This window comes from Myodes glareolus, chromosome 2 (genome assembly GCF_982192425.1).
Source record: "Myodes glareolus chromosome 2, mMyoGla1.1, whole genome shotgun sequence".
NCBI lineage: Eukaryota > Metazoa > Chordata > Mammalia > Rodentia > Cricetidae > Myodes > Myodes glareolus.
Window position 1 is genome coordinate 72,914,473 of NC_142027.1, and position 23,261 is coordinate 72,937,733.

At 37.2% G+C, this 23,261-nt stretch overlaps 1 protein-coding gene across 3 annotated transcripts in view; it reads left to right on the top strand.

The window, feature by feature from the left end:
- Fgf12 (fibroblast growth factor 12) overlaps window positions 1–23,261 on the top strand; it is a 532,634-nt gene that overhangs the window by 502,945 nt on the left and 6,428 nt on the right. For all 3 annotated transcript variants that reach the window (XM_048453929.3, XM_048453928.3, XM_048453927.3), the window contains one exon: window positions 6,439–6,637. In XM_048453929.3, coding sequence (XP_048309886.1) covers window positions 6,439–6,637 — 199 coding nt within the window. The remainder of the gene's footprint in view (window positions 1–6,438; window positions 6,638–23,261) is intronic.

Consider the following 23,261-nt stretch of genomic DNA (forward strand, 5'->3'; position numbering starts at 1 on the left):
CAATGACCTTGGGCAATTTTATGAAAAATGAAATATCAACATAAAGATTAGGAAACAGGTTGAGAAGATGCTTCCATCCTCTTCCTGAGGCCATGGCATGTTGACAAGGAAGATCTCTCCAAGGTAGTAACTGGGATGGTAGGAAGTGAAGAGCCTGTCAGCAATGAGGGGAAATGGACACGCCACTTGTGTTTGAGCTACACAAGGACACCAGAGGCCGGAGGGCAAGGATTGTGCCTTCACCAACTTCACATCCATCTCATGATCATGCCAGCCAAAGAAGAGGAAGAATGGGTGAGCAGAATAGTGCCCTGTTACCATGTCAACTACACAGGGCTATGCACATCACAAACTCTTACCCAGGTACAAAAGCATGCACATTACAGTTCAAACAAGGGGAGGCAGGCAAGGTTGTGATGAGAATGGGTTGTGGCTTCGATAAAGAACCTCCTTAGCATATACTTAGCTTCCTTGACTACCACTGCGAAAAGATTTGGCTTTGACTAAAAATTAAATTAACTCACTTTCAAAAACTTTAATGCAATTTCACACAATAACAAAGTACAAAAATATTGTAAAGTATCATATTATTCAATGAAAGGGAAATGATTTCAAATAATTGCATGGTTTTGTAATCAAAAGACAGGTGTTATATAATTTAATCCTTGTGACCCCTTGTGTCTGTAGAAATATTTATTTAAATTTTTAAAATTTCATTTTACATTCCAATCATAGTTCTCTCTTCCACCCCTCCTCCTGCTCCCCCTCACCTACCCTCCAGCCCACCCCACATCTTCTCTTCCTAATGTGTAGGCTGAGACTGCTTGTTATTTTCCTGGCTTCCCAGACAACAAAATAGTCACACAAAAACTATATTATTTGAAATACTGTTTGGCCAGTAGCTTGAGCATATTTCTGGCTTACTCTTATATCTTAAATTAACCCATTTCTATTAATCTGTGTTTTGCCACATGGCAGTGGCTTACCAAGCAAGTTCCATCTGGCATCTGTCTCTGGTGGCTCCATGGCTTCTCACTGACTCTGCTTACTCTCTATATATATCTTTTCCAGACTGGCTATATTCTGTTAAGCCATTGGCCAAAAGTAGCTTCTTTATTCATTAACCAGTAAAAGCAACACATATACAGAGGTGGCTTTCAAATATTGGATTTTTGTTATGAATCAAATTTACCTGTAGCTTATAGTTTTTACTGACATTAAAATGGTATAAATCTTCTGTCAGTAAAATTAGAAGGAAAATCCTCATTTTGAAAGGAAACGTTAGTAAGTAATATTTATTTTTGTAACATTTTAATATGAAAATTGTTTTTCTCATTTATAGATAAGAGAAAATTTAAGTCACAATTAAATAACATTTAAGACAACACAACCAACTCTCTTCTGCTGTCACTTCTGTATTGTTACATATTATCATTACTTTGTCTCCCTGTTGTGTAATTCTTACTATTTATTTCAACAAGAATAAAATGACTGCCAAATGTGTTAAGATTTGTAAAATGTGACAAGGAGCAGTTTCCCATGAACCAAAGTGTAGTGGATGTATGGGAGGAGGACAAACTATGACGATACAGACAACATCTTAAATATTACAAGAAATGTTAACAATGCCTTGAGAAAATGAAGGAGGGAAAGTTCACCATCACCTAATGTTACTGTAAATACCATCTTTCATGGGTGTATAGGATAGAGAGGTCAAGAGAATGTCACCATCATTGTTCAGTTAGGAAGTGCAGTGTAACCAGGAACTGGCATTTGATGAGAACTATGTCAGTGTAGTCTACTATGAAAAACATACAGCATTTTTGTCATATTTTCCCGAGAATCTCTGAATTTCCATCTCCTTATTCTTCATGATATTTGCATCTTCCATTTAATGCATTTAAATGAGGCTAGGAACTGTCTGTATTGCCACAATTAAAACCTGGTCAAAAGGAAACAGTTGTCAACTACAGACATGGATGCCAGAGATCATGTATATCCAAAGGCTAAGTGAAGAAAAAAAGTCAGGAATAAATTTGACATGAGAGTAAATCCAAGTACAGCATTCACTTTGAAGATGTGACTCTAGAATTCTGCAGGGTCGGACTGGAACCAGGTGGAATGGGATACTGGGTGAGCTTCATGGACTTGGAGGATGATTTGGCTTTCATTCATCCTCTGGACAGAGGTGGGTGGGTATTCTGAACTGTTAAGAACAAGGCTAGGCTGGAGACATGTTCAGAAGGCAAAAAGGAGCTTGTCATAGGCTTGGATAGAACTAGAGCCAAAGCATGGAAACCTCTGGTAAATATTTGTATCTGAACACTATCAACCTATTCATATTTTACTGAAGTAATGAATATTCTAATGGATGAATAATTTTTAAAAAGTAAATGACTGGGTTGTATCATAAGCATTGCCCTCTTCTACATATATGATGCACTAATGGGGAGTTTATGCTTCATCAATACATGTTTCTATAAACCTTACTGTAATTTCTGCATTAAGCTAAAAGCTCAAGATCACAGACGTAAGAAGAATTCACAGATTGCAATTTGGATTTTCAAGAGGGAAAACTCTTCCTTATTTTACTGCCCATGGCTCTGTTTTCAGTATTGGTGAAGGCATTCTAGGGTTTGCCACCTTTGGCTCCCAGAGTGTCTTCACTGCACACCAGATGTCCTGCCAGTCTAGACAGTCATTGAACGATCTTAGAATTCATCTGAAAATATGTGACTGTCTAAGTCTTGGCCAAAGACTTTTAAATGACTGTGCGCTTAGTGTCAAGTATGCTTGTGCATGCCTTTCTGGACGATAGACAACACACAAATACATGACTAAAATATAGAATTTAATAGCTTGTTGTGAGAAAAAAATCCATCATTCTGTTACATGGATAACACTAACAAGGTGCTGCATATATTTTGAAAGTTTATAACGTGTATCCATCTGTATCAACTCTTTCTATTGACATGCCTCCTTTTTCATCTGAAAGATATGAAATTCAGGTTTTAGCCACTGACTTGAAGTCTCATAAAGCAATATGTGTGGTGCTAGAAGCACAGTCTTTATTGGTCGGTACTACAAGTCCAGGATTTCTACATTTTATTATGCGAGAAGAGGGTAGTAGAAAATATAGTGTAAATTCACAGATGCCCAACTTTATGTTGAAACAGCAGTTGTACAGTGGAGGTTATAATGCAAATCATTGCCCACGCAGACTCAGTGCCCTAAGGTTTATTTCTCCCTGGAGTCTTGGAGCTTCTTAACATCTAGAGATAATACTATGTTTATTTAGTATTGAGACAGATCAAGACACAAAAGCATTGAAAATGCTCAGTCATCTTGGGTTTGTGTGTGTGCTTGAGTGCAATTGCATGCATGTGCATTTGTGTGCAGAGGTAAGAGAGGTTAATGATAGATTTCTTCCAAATATATCTCCATGTTATATTTTGAGACAGCAAATCTCACTGAACCTGGGACTCATTATTTCAGCTGAACTGGCTTGCCAGTAAGTCTCACAGAGCTGTCTGTCTTTGCTGACCCAGACACCAATGTTTTCATTTGGGTTCTTCAGGATCTATCATAGTTTCTCATACTTGGCAAACATTTTACCTACTTAATGTTCTCTCCAAACCCCCAGTATACTTTTATAATAATAGCAAATTTAAACTTTTTCTAAATCTTTCAACTTAGTTCCAAATCAGAACTTGATTTTCTTATAGACTGACAATATTGGAAGGTAGCAGGACCAGTAAGAGGTGGGGCATAGTGGTAGTTCCTTAAGTCAACTATGAATGTGGTCTTAGGAAGCACTGGGGAATCCATGTCTGTCTCTGACTTCCTATTTTGTGAAATGATTTCTTTTACTCCATCGTTCTCCCTTTTATCATCTATCTAAGAATCCTTTTAGCCTCTAAAACTACCAGCTCAATTAGCCATTTTTCTTTCAATATTAACTTGCATCAGGAAGTTCATCAGTTTGAAAAACAGACCAATACTGGCCTGGTAATGCAGTTCAGAGCAGTGTACTTGCCGAGAATACACACGGCCTGGATTCAGTGCCAGCATGAAAACCTGAAAAGACTGATAATAATACATTTTGCTAATTGAATCTGTACTTCTTTAATATCTACATTTGGCAATGATTTGACTCTTTCTTAGTAATATGAGCATGATGACATAAAGAACACCAATGCTGCCAGGCAAGAGCATGCAATAGTTTTCTTCTCTCCTCTCATCTTCTCCAGCCAATTTCTTTCTATGATTTTTTATTAAATGTAATATATACACAATAAAATTTATACTTAAAGGCTCTCAGTATATTTTTGTATTTGTACAAAGGTACACATGTCTCAGAACTATTTAATTCTGACTCCTTTCCATTTCTTCAGGGAAGCAGTCATTCTCTGTTTTATTCCAACTCCGTGGTAGCACGTGACATCCATTATTTTCCGTCTCTGAGATGGTTTGCTCATTATACGCAATATTACAAAGCCTGTTGTAATATTTCATATAAATGGAATCAAATAACATGTAGCATTTGCACCATGTAGCCTAATGGTTTTGTGTTTCACTTAACGTAATGTTTTAAGGCTCATTTATATTTTCAAATGAATCAGTGTCCCATTACTCCTCCCAATGAATAGCAGTACATTATACAGCTATGCCACATTTCGTTAATCTACTCAACAGTTGATAGATATTTAAGTTGTTTCTGTAATCAATACTACTATCAACATTTATGTATAAATTTTATTACATTCATGTTTTCACATCCTAGAGGTGCATGGCTAGGAGTAGGATGATTGAATCCTTGCTAACTGTATTTTTATTCCTTTGGGAAAATGTCAGGCCACTTTCTCTTCTGTTACTCCACTTTGTGGTCCTATCAGCAATGTGTGAGAGCTACAGAATTTTTTTCACAATACTATCCTTATCAACACTTTTAACTGGGCAGTTTCTATCACCCTCATATTAATATCTTATAGTCATTTATTTCCAAGATAATCAGGATATTATTCTCAGATGGAGGAGTACTATGAGAATTGTCATTCTCAGTTTTAATATAAATGGTGTTAATGTACTGTTGCTATTATTATTGCATTTCCATTTTCTCAGTCCCATTTTTCGTTCAGTAATATGAAACTCATTTCAAATCACCGAGTCCTTTTGTTGGCATCTGTAGCACTGACCACCATCACTAGCCTCCTAGTTGTCTCTTAACTCTCTCTAAATGAAGGCAGGACTTTATAAGACATGGTTCCTGCCAGCTTTATTTCTACACAGCTCTCTATGTAAATGCACCAATTTGTAAGGCTTCACATTGCAAACTGTGCAGTGTGCAGTGACAAAGACTCATTATGGCGGACATGCTTGGCATGGGGGGGGGTTTACTTGCTTTTAGCAGGGTAGCATCTTATCACATTTTTCTTTTGCTTATCTCAGAAGAAGAGGCAATTCATCTTTAGAAAGATACATGTCATTTGTTGGCATATTAAGGCATCATTTTATTGTATTATAAAATTGTGTTATGCATCATTAGAAACAAAAGTGTTGAGTCTGAGAGGCAAGTCTGAGATTATAACACAATTAAGAGTAAATTCTGATATCAGCTTGTAATTTTATTTTCATGCATCCTTTAACTAACTCTTTAGCAATTTGGTTTTCTTACTTAAGAGGTGAGACTGAAGTAGATGTTCTTAATGTTTTTTCCTGCAATAGCACTGTCAGTCTACATTTCACGGAGGGTTCTCCAAGAGGAGTATTTTCTCCTACTGCTTGATGATTTGTTTTTTGAGACAGGGATTCTCTGTAGCTTTGGAGCCTGTCCTGGAACTAGCTCTTGTAGACCATGCTGGCCTCAAACTAACATTTTGATTATTAAGTATGCATTTGAAATGAATTACAGGTAAAGCTACAGGCATTACATGAATTAAAGGGGAAGCTACAGGCATCAAGCAAAGTAGTAGCATACTGTTAAGTTTAGGGCTGTTTTTCTGAGTCGTAGATTTTTGTGCATATCACACATCCGCTTCAAAAGCATCGGGTGTCCCTGCATTGTGTGTGGTTGCATTTTTATTTTGGATAGGGATAAGTTCTACCAGTTTAACTCCATGTAAGAGCCATGAAAATGAGGACTGTCCAAAATCTTTGCTTTATGAACATTTGATAAGATTTTAGACCTATCCAGGATTTTAGCTTCCAATGAGTGTGACCATAGCTGAGCAGTTGTTTTCTCTGGACTAAAAGTTGGTCATAAAAAGAATCTTGAGTTTTGATTTCATATAATGATTCTCTATAGGAGTGCTAACTGAAATCTTGTTCAGCTTCCTGTGCCTTGTTCTGATCACTGGGGATATGTTTAAAATTGGCTGGATGCAGCCATTGATGATTTGTTGCTAATTCCTTTCTCTTTCACTGTGCTTGTTTCTGCAGGATGTTTTTACCCCAGAATGCAAATTTAAGGAGTCTGTGTTTGAAAACTACTATGTGATCTATTCTTCAACCCTGTATCGCCAGCAGGAATCAGGGCGTGCATGGTTTCTAGGACTCAATAAAGAAGGTCAAATCATGAAGGGGAACAGAGTGAAGAAAACCAAGCCCTCATCTCATTTTGTACCAAAACCTATTGAAGGTATGAAAGCAGCTTCTTTTCCTCCTTCGACCCTGAACTGTGTTGTTGGAACCGGTGCTTCTTGTCCTCTATTCTGTAGGCTCTGCCTGAAGGAAAATGACGGAGTAAAGATTCAGAAAATATAATAGGAACTTTCCTAGCAAAGAGGAAAACAGAGATCAGAGAACTCATGTAAATATGTGGTACTTAGACAAAAAAATGTACCTGAATATAGAAGCTAGAAAATTTCCAGATATAAAAAATTTGTGTCAGTTACCATTTGGAATGTAATTTCCTTCTTTGTTGAACTATACTCAATCTTTTGGAATACTTCTGAAAAATATTAATACTATTATTATAAAGCTTATATTTCCCAAGGAATTTTATAAACATGTGTGATGCTGATCTCTTCATCCCTATGAGAAAATATAATAGCATTGTGTATCCGTTTTCTTCATATATGTAAGGAACAATAGTGTGCTATTTTATTTGATCTGCAGAATTTCCCTTCTCATGTGAGCCTAAAGCATGTCCTCCTTTCACCACTAAAATAGTATTGACTTCTTCCAAATTGAGCAGGGGAATAAGCCTATTGTGGGAAACTATTTTTTCCCAAATGTTCTCTACCTAGGATTTTGAGTGACCATATTTGCAATGTAGATCAAAGAATTAATTATACATTGGCACTTATCAATATCACATTATTCTCTGGAAACCATTATACTAACTTAAACCATAGCCCAGTCTCCTTTTCTGAGGAAATGAAAACCACTGAGACAGTGCATTGCAATCCTGACTTAGTTTGACTTGCTGTCCTATAAATGTCATAGATGTGGTCAGATGGAGAGTATGCCCAATGGCAGCTGCCCAGTGTACGTATGGTACGTGTGATTGTAGCAGACTACAGCAGCCTATCACAATCTCACTCATATTATGTTGTGTTTGAACGCTGGCTGAAAGTTGACAGATGCTACTCCTAATGCCTCTTGAGTCTTTTCTCACACCTGAGTCTTCAGTCATGCGAAACTGAACTTGCACTGTGGTTGACCATGCGCGCGCTATCTCATTGACTCTAATTTTCATCCACTCATATACTTATTAACCTTGGCAGAGGATGCATTCAAGAGTTCATACTTTTGTTATTACTTTACTCTGATTCCTTTACCAGAAGAATTCAGCGCTCTTTTTTGAATCTCCTGAATGTTTTTCTACTGATGGTGTTGTCCTAGACATGTTCACTGTCCCACTGTCTCCGCCCATTTATGGTTAACTCGTTCTCTGAATGAATAGAGTAGATTTGTTTTTTCTCACGTCTCTCCTTTGTCATGTGCACTATTTAGCATAACGTAAAGAGATATTTAATCAGTTCTCAGTTGACTAAGTGAACATGTGGAGGAACAAAGCAAATGCAAAGGCTAATAACTATATTTTCCAGAGGACATAGTCTTAGAGGAATGAAATATGATTACTACTGGCATTAGTGTAATGGAAAAGGTAGTGTATTTCATGTTGTAGAATTAATATTGGGAATTAGAGAAAGTATTGTCATCTCCACAGAAAAGAATATATCATTGAAGACTAAGCCAAACTCATACAAATAGGGACAAAACCATTCCAAGAATACTATAGTTAAAGGAAGACATGTGCCCACTTTGTAAGGCTGGGTAGAAGGTCTCTAAGAATGTAGATAATACTTCTGTAGAAAATACACTCAAAATTAGAAATGCTTTGGCAAATAACACTTTCAACTCCTGTATCATTTTTAACAGTTAAGCTGATGTATTCATTTTTTGCAAAAGTAGCACAATGCCATTAACAGACTTCGGTAAAGTTAGAAAAATATTTTAAAAATCTATGAGTTTTATTTATTCTTTATATAGATAATGGAGTCTTGTGGAACCCCTCCCACTCCATTCCCCCAAAGGAAACATCTATAATCTGCCTCCTTAATTGGAGCGGCTTCCTGGACTCTGGTTAGTTGAGTTTTCCCTTGGGGTGGACGGCCTTATGTATGTGTCGAAAGAAATACGTGGGAAGACTGTGCTCACAGTCCCAGATGCGCTTCAGTGTTCTGCTTATTGCTGCATTTTGTATAAATCAGGGAAGGTACAAGATGACTCCTACAGTGTTATAAACTAGAATTAAGATAGGCCTCACACAGTACCTGTCAATAGCAGGTTATTCATACAACTTCTCTCAAAACTAAATGTGGAAGTAAGCTCTCCAGAAATGGTGCTGTAGTGCCCCAGTTTGGGGGCCTCGGCTGCTTGATTCTTTCCCATCTTTCAACTTAGTGTCTTGCTGTGCTTCCTTAAATCTGCACAGTGCCGCCAGAACGATGCATAAAATGCAGCTGTGTGTAAAGTGCATGCCCAGACCTGTGCATTGCACCCTTGTCAAAAACTACACACACACACACACACACACACACACACACACACACACACACACACTGTGTGTGTGGTCCTGCCAGCTTCATTACCAGAATCATAGGACAAGAAAGAACTAGAAGAAGGGGTTGAAAATCTATGCAAGTTTTTATGCCACAATAGTCTCCACTTGCCACACAATCTTAGCGCCTCAGAGGCACCATCTAGGTTAGCTAGCCAGACTTAGGTACAGAGGAGATGAACATATGGTCTCATGATGAATGGCTTCATGTCCAATCCGTACGAAGTAATGAAGGTCCAGGAGGGCAGTGGTAGAATTGGTACTGAGACATCAGTTCTGCCTCCAGATTGCATCTTCTTCACTTTAGAATGCTTTGGGTTCCCAGACCAGAACCATGTTAGTTGTTTGTTTTAATTTTGCTATCACTGGTGAATCATAAGGCTTTCCCCTTCCTACTGTGAGGAAAATGGCATCTGTTTTTAAATCAGGTTCCCTAATAGTTCAATTTAACTCCAAGGTCCTTTGTGTAGTTCATTTGTAGGAAAGAACTCTTAGGTATGAAATACAAAGAGTATGACAAGACTCAACTCTGGAGACAGAAATTTAGCTGCTTTCCCACCAAGGACCATTTAATTCCCTATCTGTGTATTTGCCATTTTTTTAAAAAAAGAACAAAGTGTACTTAATCAAACAATATTAGTGAAGTTGTATAGTTCTTTCTTCTTCTACGTGGCGCTTTAAGGTATGCCTCAATTATTTTCTCATTTTTATCGAGCAGGTTCTAGTATAATTTGCTTCACAAATGGTGACATTGAAGCCAAGAAGTCAGTGTGTAATTAGTCCCAAGTCATAGGTTCAGTGAGTAACAGACCTGGGCTTCAAACCAAAGCACTCTGCCTCAAGCAGTCAGGTGCTGAGCTTCCATGAACATGGATGGCATGGCCTGGTCTCAAGTCAGAAAGGCTGTGGACATAATCTAATTACCAGGCAAGAGGACCCAATCCTATTGAACACATCTACTAGTGTTACTTCTTCTTTTTCTTCTGGAATATACCACAGTATAGAAATAAAACTCTTCACATCCTTGGAGAGATGTATGCTCTTAGAAATTACTTGATAAACATTAATTGGTCAAGTCCTTTATGTTTTAAATATATTCTGTTGTAATTGTCAATATGAAAATTTGAGCCAGTTTTCCATCAATTCTCTTTGCAGCTATATTTTATACCATTGGGTTTCTGCTATTAATAAGAAAGATAATTGAAGTCACGTTAGGCTTTTCCTTTCTGTGTACAAAAGCATCTTCCTTCCTGCTGGGTTTCCAAACTCTTCTTGCCATATACAATGCACGTATTTAGTATTCAGTAGGCAAGTTGTGTATATTATCTCTATTTAAAAGATAAAAAAATCACAATAGCTCTAGGTTATTTCTATTTTGTAAATAATTATTTACTTAAATCAATTAAGTAAAGTGTCCAAGATCACAAATTCAGAAAAATACAACAGTGAGATTACAATCCTAGAAACACAGTGTGGACTGAGTTTTCTGTCCTGCCCAGTTCCCACAGTCGTTAAGTCTTAAGGAAATCACAGAGGTCTACATTAATTATAAACTGATTGGCCTAGTATCTCAGGCTTATTATTAACTCTTATAACTTATATTAGTCCATTATTCTTGTCTGTGTTAGCCACGTGGCTTGATACCTTTTTCAGCGAGGCAGTCACATCTTGCATCCTCTGCATCTGGGTCACGACTCTAGACTAAAACTTCCCTCTTCCAAGAGTTCTCATTGACCCATCTATACTTCCTGCTTGGCTACTAGTCAATCAGTGTTTTATTTAAAAAGTACAAGAAACAAATCTTTACAGGGTAAAACCATTGTCCCATAGCAACCCAGAGCCAGTGCATAAGCACCTATCACTACATTATACTGCGCTGCTATTGGGAATAAGCTGTGAATGTCCAACTACCCGGCAATCTCGAAATGCTGTACCATGCATTAGTTACTTTTCTGCTGCTGTGATCAACTACAATGAGTAAGGCAATTTACAGAAGAAAGAGTTTATTTTGGTTTATGGTTCTCTAGAACAAGGATCCATCATGGTGGTGACAGATTGGAAGCAGGCAGCAGGAACAGAAGACTGAGTGAGGACTCACATCTTTAACTTCAAACAGAAAAGAGAGAAAGCATCCAGTGTAGAGCAAGGCCTTAGATTCTCAAAGCCCACACACACCCAGTCACATTCTTCCTTCAGCTAGATAGCTCCTCCAAAACCTTCACAAGCACCATCATTAACTGCAGATCAGGTATCCAAATGCCTGAAACTATGGGGCTATGTCTCACTCATACCACTATAGACCATGATAAAAATCACATAGTAAACTGGTTTTAAACCTGGCAGAATTAAGACAACTGTTTATGAAGTGATATAAAATTACATATTGAAGATGTGTGCATGGGACCATTCAAACTGAGTTAAATTATTAAGGATGTGTTGTCTTTGTGCATGTTACTTTAAAATTTTGTTAATAAAAATAAAAATGGAAAATTAATTTCAATATAGAGGCTGAATGTATTTTAAAAAAACCATGAAGATGCAATCATCTTAGAAATAAATAACTCAGTGAGTCACCCAATCCTACAGTTTGCTGCCCACAGGAAGTGACCTTCCCTAGTATATATAGACACAATGAGTAGACAATAAAAGACATGCCATGCTAAAGGAAAACACTAGCAGACAGGAGCGTCTATACTTAGATCAGATAAAATATACTTTGAGGTAAACTCTACAAAGAGGCAAAGAAAGAAATCAATTCAACAAGGAATATAACTATTATTATATACATTTATAATATATAAATAAGGTATAAAATAATTATATACTTATTATTTTTAATATGTTTAATTTTCCACTATGCAAAATAATTAGGGGTAAATTATTTCCAAAGTTTTTGACAATGAAATCGTATGGGTCACCCCCTCAACACACACACACAAGTTTATAATTGTTTTTATTTTGGACATTGGTATACCTACTGATGTCTAACAGGCACATTAAACTCAATGATAAACTAAACTCCATAATATAATGAAGTCGGTTATATATTCACTTTTTCATTACACAGATAAAAAAACCAAGATATGAATAACTTGTAGGCTTGAGTTTTGGTTACAAAATAGCTCCAGCTTAAAACCTTATATAGAAAGTGCTCCACACCCTTTAAAAACACCAACACTTCGTAATAGTAGCTATCTCCATTCATAGATTTTAGCTTCAATTAATACCTACCATGGAGGAAAGGGAAATGATGGACAGAGCTGGAAAAATGACTCTGCAAATAAGAGCACCAGTTGCTTTTCCAGAGGACCCAGTTTCAGTTCCTTGCAGCCACGTGACAGCTAACAACTAGCTGTGATTTCAGTTCCAGGAAATTTAACAGCATCTTCTGACACCCTCAGGCACTATATGCATGTAGTACACAGATAAACTTGCTGGTAAAGCACTCACATACTTCAAATAGAATAAAACAGAAGAGAGAAGGGGGAAAGAGAGAGAGAAAGAAACAGATAATAAATAGATATGTAGACGATAGACAGACATATAGATAGATGATAGATAGTAGATAGATAATAGATAGATGATAGATAGATAGATAGATAGATAGATAGATAGATAGATAGATAGAGAGATGATAGATAGATGATAGATAAATAATAGACAGATGATAGATAGATAGATAGATAGAAAGAAAGAAAGAAAGAAAGAAAGAAAGAAAGAAAGAAAGAAAGAAAGAAGATAGACAACCAGACAGACAAGCAGAGAGATAAAAATGGGACCGATCTTCTAAGGATGGGAGGTATTGTCTTATCTTCTCCGACATGATTTTCTACACTTTTTGTCAGTACTTCAGTGTAGAATCATGAACTCTGATGGAACCTTGCATTAGTTTTACATATAAAATAGCCTAGGCACATTTCATTTAATAAATTAATAAATGAATGCAATTCAGTTTTATAAACAATTTCTATCACTGGTAATTTTCTATTTACTTGTCTATTTCTTTTGAATCAAAACTTAAGATAAAAGGTATTCTAGCCATAAACTGTATTTTGAAAGGAAGGGTTTTATATTTTTAATAATCTCTCCATGGTCTAATTATAAAGCATATAATTAGAAGATGTTTTTAAAAAAGAAATGTGAAATTATAGCACTGCAAGCAATTAGGCATATAGCCGTTTAAACAAGTAGTTGTTGGGTGTTTTATTTTTAATGTTCAAGAAAATCTTTATAAGCCTGCAAACCCACTGCTTCTACCATTACCACCCTGACCGATCCCAGCACTGCATGATGAGTGGGCTGTTCTTTTGTGAAGTAGATTAGCCCTAGGAGGTAGAAAGCCAAAGTGTGCTGTTTAGATGTTTTCTTCAAACATCTTTGCCTTTAATCCCATTCCTGTGTCATTTTTTCCCAGCTAAAGGATCGATCAGTAACTCTAACACAAATGACATGATAATCATCACCACGTGCCCATGCCCCTTCAGTCCTTCAGTCTCTGGTGTTGCACATAACGACAGCGTTAATGAGGGGTTGCGGATACATCTACTGGATGGACTGACTTGGTATTTAAGTCCTTTGCTATGTACACTGAACAAGCCTCTACTTACTTGGATTGTCTCTAGAATTTACCACATCAGCGCTAAAGAGCATGATTCTGAGAAGTGACACCCCGGATTTAAACTGTCTTCAGGTGACCTCCCCTGCCAGCATCAGATAAAGGGCAAAAGATTCTTGGACAAAGAAAAAGATACAGACACCTCAATTTCTCCTCCCTCCTCTTTCAAAAGCTCTTTACTCAGCTTTACTCAGCTCTTGCAAGTGGTGGTTGAGTCATTAAAATCAAAGTATTCCCCCTTGAAAAATTGTATGTGCGTGCATGCGCACGTGTGTGTGTGTGTGTGTGTGTGTGTGTGTGTGTGTGTGTGTGTGTGTGATGTGCATGCGTGCACCTGTGTGTTAGCCAAAGACTTTAAGTTTCCAAGACTGGGTACTGGAGAATGAAAGATATTACCAAAATATTTATTTATTGAAATCCATCCCTTTGAAAGTATTAAGTTTTTAAATAGGAATACTAACACATTTCTAACAATTACTTGCTTGATGGGGAAAGAAGATTATAATGCCTTTCACTCTCTCCTCACTGTGGGCAATTACATCTTATCCACTTTCTTTGTTAGTTACGTAATTTTAAGACCTTGCAGAATAGCATAGATTGTGGCATCTCAAACAATGGTATAATGACCATCTGCGGGGCTCTTAAAATTCACAAACCTGCCAAGTGACCTCATCAAGTCTGGGTGTGTCCTAAGAATGTACAACTTTTAAGCTGCCCAAATACCCTGGTGCTCACCAAATGAGGCTGGATGCCCTGAACTAAACTGGGTGTTAAATTACTCAGCTTATTTTGATCAACTTTGGTCACAGGCAGTATAAGGGTTTTTTTAGATTATTGTGATCCCTGCACTGGATGAAGCTGAGTAATTTGTTTCTCTGACACTATATATGCAAAGAAAACTCTTACCTCAGAAGGGATAAGACCAAGTTGATCCTGGAACCGAATGTGGGTGACCATGAGCCAGGATCACAGTTTCAGTTCCCTTAAAGTCCGTATTCCAATGTGGTAAGAGTTGGATGAAGTTTTAACAACGACAGAAAAAGAGAGTCATAACTTAAGAAACCTTTCAAACACGTTGTTAGAGACATTACATAAAGTGGAAAAAGCAAAGCAGAGACATCCCTCCCACTGACTTGGGTGCTCTCTGACACCACAGCCTTTGGTTAGCAATCACCAAGGGCTTTTATAAGTTAACACATTTCAAAAGGTTTCACCTATTAGTCATAAGAATGTCAGGTTAAATACGAGAGAGCACAATGGTTATTAATGGGGCTAAAGATGCCCCAAGGGAAATTGTAATTAGGCTGTGGATCTGAAACTTTCACTGGAACTTCTGCTCAGTTCACCAGCCTTCTAGAAAGTTCAGTGGAGTTTTGTTCCTTTCAGGAACTTTCTGTCACAGACACGATGAACATATAGCTATCCAAATCATGTTGCAATTTGAAATTCATCACTGTTACTTAGATAGATGTGTTTGAGTGCTAGGCTAATTACTACATGCAGTTGGCAGGTGCCATGCCAATTATTTTACTAACTTAATCAACAACAACAAAAAATGTATAACCTAAGAAACACCAAACTAACCAAGAATGGGATGATCTACTTCTGATTACTCTTAGCAATTGCCTGCTAAGTAATTTTGAGGAAATGATTTTCCTTATTCTGTCTAGACCCCTTTTGAGAATGAAGTCAGTTATAAATTTCATCTGCTTCATGGAAATAAAATAAGGATTAACCATGGTAAGAAGGTTCAGTGCTCAAAAGTTTCCAGTTTAAAAGCAAAATGCCTTTAAGTATTTTTTTAGGAAAATTTACAATGCCTTATTATCTTCTGTCTTCAAGAAATGCTAAGAGGTGAAACACTTGATGAAAAGAATCTTGAGATTGTAGAGCAGAGAGTCCCTCCTACACAGTGAGTCACCAAAGAGAAGTACACACTGGGCTCCTAAAGTTCTGAAGCTCCAGCTGGGAAAATGAAAACTACTATATATATATATTGCACATATATGCATGCACATATATATGTATTTGTGTGTATGCACACACAAATACACAATGCATATATACATATATATGTATGCACACAAATATAAACACATACATGCCAACACACACACACACACATATACATAAAATCATCTGGAATAAGCTAGATAGTTCATGTACAAAGAGTCTCGTTGGGGCTGAACCATGCTGTAGATAAATGCAGAAAGTATTTATAATATTTATTATTTATTTAGAATAAAATATAGACTTCCCTGGCACAGTATATTCCAGAAAAGATAGTCACACTGACTCTCTGTCTTTCTCTCTTGGTATCTCCCTCCCTTCCCCTTGCTGTCCCACGCTCTGTCTTCTTCCCTTCCTCTTTTGAGCTTCCCTTTCCCAATGTAACTCTTCCCAGCCACTTTTTGCTGGTCTCTGAAATGAAATGTCCCCTCCTGTTCCGGACACATTCTTTACCTACTTTTATCTTTCTTTGACACTTGAATACTGTTCCTGCTCTTTTCAGATAATGACACACATCTTCTTTTGTTCATAATTTCTCAGTCTTTGTAATAAATATTTCAGCATGCTGGGAACTTCCCTGTGATCTGTTACCTCCAAACCAGGGTTTAACTCACTCCCAACAGTTCCATCGAGATTCCATGTGACATTGATTAAGGTGTGAAATTGCCTCATGCTAATTGTCCTATCCTTTCTATGATCTGCTATTAAGACAGCTGGATATTTTTAATGGTGCATTAACTTACAGAGCAACCTAACCTTTCCATTTCTTGGAAATTAGAGAAGGCCAAAGAAGATTCGATTAAATTGTCAGTAATAATTATTACTAATTATTAATATATAATTAATATATATTAATAATATTAGCCTTATTTCATTTTTCTTTCATAGAAACTAATAGAAGACAAGAAATAGGAGTTTCATCCAAAGCAGAGGGCCTGCTGTCTCCATTTGGATGGAGAATTTGTCAGTAACAACTGCAATGGCTCTGTCCAAATGTCCAACACACTATTTCATGACAGTGGTGACTGTCAGAGCTGCCCACATCACCACTAAACGTTCCTGGTCTCTACTCATCTCTAGAGAATCAAATAGTGACAGAAAAGTTGTCACTGAACCACCGTTCTGCAGCCTTGTCCTCTTGGCCCAGCACTGTCATTTCAATCGGTTGATCATCATTTGATAGTTCCCGAGACATGGGTGTTACAGAAGCTGATAACTCTCATCCCCTTTTTAATTGGAAGACAACTTATTTTAAGAAGAATTAAGTAATTAACTCAGGGCCACATGATACCTTTCAACTTCAGACCTCACAATTTTCCTACCAGGAATGTGAATGGGGTGTGTTTGTGTGTGTGTGTGTGTGTGTGTGTGTGTGTGTGTGTGTGTGTGTGTGTGTGTTATTGCCCACACGTACATGTACAAAACTTTGACAGGAGTTACAGAGTTATAAATCGATAGCATTTTAAGGTTTTAATTTTGTTGGTCTGTTAATTTTGCCTTCTTAAGGTTTTACAAGTATAAGAATGCTTATATCAAAATGCGGGCTTCTAGCGGTCCTCAAGGTTTGTAACTATGGAGACATAGCAGGAGAGTGTACATGAGGTGGTACCACATACATGGTTTCTCACATTTGTCACCATTAGAATAACAGTAACTCCTGCGTTTTGTTTCTTTTATGTGTTTAAGAAAATGATTGGCTTTATCTAAGCCTTCAGGGGAAAATAGTAATGATTATTGAATGCTGCAAGTTTTAAACAGGAGGAGCGTGCTGTGAGGATGTAATAGAGAACCTGTATATTCTGGTAGCAGTATTTGAATGCAGGCACCAGTGAACAGGACATGGAAAAGAAGCATTAGACAGAAGGTCTGCATTGGAAAACCCATGCTTTGTTGTTGCTGAGTAAGCTATAAGGCTCAGTAGCAACATTAATTGCCTCTTCCCTTCAAGAACACAATCCTTCACGTAAAAACAAAGCAAAACACATCACACATTATTATCACAAATCCACCAGTTTGTGGAGTGTTTCTACCCAGAGGTAGTGTTTTATTTGTGATCCCGTGAATGCTGAGCACCCTGCAGTGGTCAGCACACACACAGGCAACTGCAGAAATGTCAGCCTTCCTGACACCAGTGCCCTAGTTACTAGCATCCACCTTACAAGAATTTTCTGCTCCCATCCCATGATTAAATGTAGATTTTTAGCAAATACTGTGTCTTAAGGTAGTCCATGATGTGAGTTCTTTTTTTAGGGACAAACCTGTGTGTGTTTGTCCCTTTGTCTGAAAACAATGACAAATAGTTTGCTACCCAACCTCTACTTCATTGTACTTAGAAAGTGGTGCAGGAGAATTATCTGTATTCTGTCAATCATGTATTTTAATAAAACGCTGATTGGCCAGGCAGGAAGTATAGACGGGAAAACCAGACAGGAAGTAGAGGTGATGCAATGAGAATAGGAGAATTCTGGGAAGCAGGGCGGTTCCTCTGCCACTCCTGCCCAGATCACCGAAGAGGCAACATGTGAGCTGCCACGCTGAGAAAGGTACTGAGCCATGCGGCTAACATAGATAATGATAATGGATTAATATAAGTTACAAGGACTAATAAGAAGCCTGACCTAATGGGCCAATCAGTTTATAACCTAATGTAGACTCTGTGTTATTTTCTTTGGGACTTGCCGGCTGTGGGGTACCGGGTGAGACAGATACCCCAACAAGCCGACCCCTCATGTTACAAGAAAGCTCGACTGAATCCCTCACTTCAGCCTTTTTTTAGAAAAGTAAAATCTATAAATGAAAAGAAAGGTCAAGAGGGAGAGAGAGAGAGAGAGAGAGAGAGAGAGAGAGAGAGAGAGAGAGAGATTGAAGCAAAACTTGGAGTATGGGGAAAAGGGAGAGGGGAAAGGAAAGAGTTGAGATAAGAACATGCCTTGATTTGAACTTCGTGCTAAAGAACCAAGCAGAAGTGCCTCCCTTTCAGCCATCATTTCTGTACAATTCATCCAAAACCATTGTAGCAGAGAGGATGGCAGTGGAACGCTGTCATTCTCCCACAGAGTTAGTTTGAGGGTGAAAAAGAAACAAAGGGTGCTTTGCCCACTTTTTGTACTTCACTACTGAACCAAAGTAAGGAAAACTGCTGGGTCAAGGACAACACAGACGAGTCAGACATAAGGAAACAAAAACAGTTTCAAACATTCAGATATTGCTCCTCCAGACCTTGAACAAATTTGGGGATTGAAACTGTTGACAACATGTGGGAGGTACAGCCAGAAGTACAATTAGAGTTGGTTCCATACCAAATATCAATAAGTTACTCCTATGAAAATTAAAGTTGTGTTAGGGGACTGGAGAGATGGCTCAGCATTTAAGAACACTGGCTGCCCTTCCAGAGAATGCAGGTTCAATTCTCAGGACTCACATAGCAGTGACTGTCTGTAACTCCAGTTTCAGGGTATCTGACACCTTTACACAGACATACAAGCAAACAAAACACCAATGCACTTAAGCTACAAATAAGTAAGAAAGTAAGTAAGTAAATAAATAAATAAATAAATAAATAAATAAATAGTGTATTAGAAGTATAGTCCACACATCTGTATTCAAACACAGTTAGTGGCTTATAATATTTCACATGGTTTCAAATTGTCACAGAGGATGCCGAATCTCAGTTTCTGAAAGCAGGTGTGAATCTCAGAGGACAGGAAAGATAGGGCATTTTCTTCATCTTGTTTTCACTTTATTTCCAGTTTACATATTTTTTATTAAAAAAGAAGAAAATGTCACCTTTTGCCTTCAATTCAGAAATGAGCCAAGATGCATAACACAAAGGGCACAGGAAAAAAACATCCACAGAAAAGTATTTATTGATTGAGGTTCTAAAATAAATGAGGCCGGGCAGTGGTGACGCACACCTTTAATCCCAGCACTCGGGAGGCAGAGGCAGGCAGATCTCTGTGAGTTCGAGGCCAGCCTGGTCTACAAAAGCTAGTTCCAAGACAGGCTCTAAAGCTACAGAGAAGCCCTGTCTTGGAAAACCAAATAAATAAATAAACAAATAAACAAACAAATGAGATGGTTCACTGTAACAGAAAGTGTGCGAAATGCCCTCCCCCTAACAATGACTGCACTTTGAACTATGACCAAAGAAAGAATATAGCCTGTTTTGCTAATAGAAAGGGAAAAGCTTAGTCTGGAATGGGCTAGGAAAAGGAGCCATGAAATTTCTATTACTATTAGAGATAGCGTCTAGATGGATTCTTGGAAATGCCTATTCCATAGGTTTGGTGACCTGTGCTTAGAAATTAACAAGCAAACTCAACATTCTAATTCTGATGTTTGTATGAAATCATCATTGTATTTCCATAGACTCTATAATTGTCATTTCTTTTGTGGAGTTAATTATTCTGAATTTATCAGTTGTTGTGTTTCTTAACTCCTTAAAGTCTAAGTTAAGTTCCTTCCAAATGAATGCACAAAGTAGATAGCTTTATCAAAAAACAAAGCAAAACAAAACAAAAAACCACGTTGCAATTGCACGCATAATTGCTACTTGTAAAGGCCACAGTAGAGACACAGTAGATTTCAGATGCATAATGAATCCTGAGCTAGAGTTGTTTCTATGAAGCTGCGATTATATTTGGAAGGTACTAAACAATTTAATAACATTTTCGAATGTGTTTTTTTTCTGAGAGCCACAGTGAGATTTAGTTTGACTGAGTTTTCTCAACTAAGCTGCATAGCTGAATTAAAGCCAAGTAAATATTTTTCATAAAAATGATTGAATTATTTGATTTTCCCCCAGATACTTGTATATTTGCTTGATGAGCATATTATTTACTCTTCATTTACTATCAAATTTATACTTGTGTATATTAATGTATAGCAGTCATGGTTTCCAGTTGTAGGAATTTGATAAGGTCTGAGACTAGTGAGCCCTGGGCCAATCCTCCCTCACCACCTCCTTGTGTTATTTCATTCTATGTTCATTTTTACCTTCATAGAAGAACCCAAGTAGGAATGTTTGTATTTTAATTGTTCATGGCATCATAGCTAAACTGATACTGCATAAGCAACACAGTTCTAGAATTTTCCATTGAATCCTTGAATCCTTTTCCCAAGCCTATATTCTCTCAGTTACATCTCAATTCTCTACTCTTTACTTTCAGTACTGAGACATTTCTGATTATTGGGGACAGACTGACCATCCATATACTAATAGGAAAACTCTGGATTAAATAGTTCTTTTTAAAAAAAAAAAACGTGATATTTACGTTAGTATGTTTCAGTGTTTTGCCCACATGTATGTAAATGCACAGCATCCATGCTTTGTGACTGAGAAGGCCAGAAGATAGGGTCAGTCAGATTCACTGGATCTGAGGTTGCAGATGGTTCTGAACCATCATGTGGGTGCAGAGAACTGAACATGGATCCTCTGCAAAGATCAGCTCAGTGTTCTTATCTGGAGTCATCTCTCCTACCCAGATACATACTTCTTTATTTATTACTTACACTAAGGGCTGTTAGGATGCTTTTAAAGAGAAAATACAAAAAGAGAATTTATCATTTTGAAATTTTGAAATGTACCATTTTAAGTGTACATTTAAATGCCCGTATGTTTGTCCAGAACTTACAAGCCATCCCTGGAAACCCTCCTGTAACTGTTCATGATGCAGAACTGAGTCTCTCCACCTTGCTGCAGAACTTAGTCACTACACCTTGTAAAACTTAGCTCTCCATCTCCTATCCTCAAGGGCCCTCACAACAGTTCTACTTTGCCTTCATGCATATCATTTTCCTAGTTTTCTCATAGTGATTCATGTAGTATTTGCTTTATGAGTTGGGTCATTTGGCGTACTGCCATTTCTTCAAGGTTCATCCATGCTGTGGCATGTATCGATATTTCTTTCTCTTGAAAACTAAATAAAATGTAATATATTTAAACATATAGCACATTACATTCATCTATTATTCTGTTAATGATCACTTTACTTCATCTTTTGGCTATTATAAATAATGTAGCTTTATAAATCACGAGTGTGCAAACATATGTTTAAGGGTCTTTTTCTTTTTCTTTACTATTTTTTATCCACATCTAGAAGTGCAGTTGTTGACCTTTTGGAAATTCCATGTCTTAACAATTCTCATTTTTTACTGTGGCTGTACCACCTAAAATTCTGAGCAACAATACACAAAGATTTCAATATCGCCTGCCAACTTTGTTGGTTTCTACTTATTCTTCCTACTACATCCATGTGATATTTGTTTTCTAACCCATTTCTTGGTGATTTAGTAAAAGTTAGGCCAACTTGAATATTAATTAATATGCAACAATAATAGTGTAAACCCTGTCTAATATCATTTAGTCTGTTGAGGCTTGTCTAGATCAGAACTCCTGACTAGACATTCACATTTTGGTTCTGCCACTGCTTTACATTACGGAAATCATTTATTTTCCTTTATGTTTAAAATATGAAGATAACAATTGCTTGCTATGATGCTCGCAAAATTATTCTAATTAGTGAATAAGACAATCCATTTAAAGCGGCTATGAATACTTCAAAATGACAGGTTTAGTTGTGGGATTAACAGTTTATATTTTGATTTGGAATATATTTGTCAGACACGTTGTACTTTGTCACTTCTTAAATTTTGTTCCATAATTTATTTTGAAGTTTTCAAAACCGGGCTCAAAGTCAGTTATTACAGCTATTGGAGGCGGCTGTCATCACACCAAAGAGTGCTTGCCCTTGCCCTGTCCTTCTCTTTGCTTTGTCATTGCACTCTGTAAGGTACATTTTATCCTAAGTTGTGAGAGCTAGAGCCCTTCACTTGTTACAGTCTAAAGTTAGATGTTTTGCTAGGTTCCAGGACTTGTAAATGATAATGAAAAGGAAATTGGTTTAATAGTGCTCTCTTTCTCTTTCTCTCTCTCTCTCTCTCTCTCTCTCTCTCTCCCTCTCTCTCTCTCTCCCTCTCTCCCTCCCATCTTTCCTCTTTTCCTCCTCCCTTGCTCCTTCCACTTTCTGTATTTGCATGTAATCCCTAGATGTCCCTGAGTTTTCTTTGTCTTACAACCCAAATCCACTTTGCGAACAATTAATCAGAGAATGAAATGTCTTTGATTCATAGCATGGAGGAAAGACAGTTTCTTTCAGCGAACTGGAAAACATGCCTGTTAGTCATTTGGTTTATTAAAATCTTGAATTTTATTATTTAATTTAATAGGACATAAAATGGGGTGGCTGAATTACGCTACAAATTTTATCCTCTTTTGTATCAACATTGAGTTTTACTTTGATAAACTGTAAAATTTCTTTGCAAATTCTACTTCAGGATGGTTACTAAGATTCAACTGTTGGAAATTTTACCTGCAGTGCTGATTTTACTGCTAATATTGGTGTGTTTCTACTTAGTACTTTATGTCTATGTGAGAAATAGTAAATACATTTAAAAATATTAACAGGAGGAATCTATATAATGAGAACAGTAGGGATATTGCAATTGTAGGAAGCTCAAATATACAAATGCATTATTTTGATGGTTATCCAGCAGTACCACACCTAATAC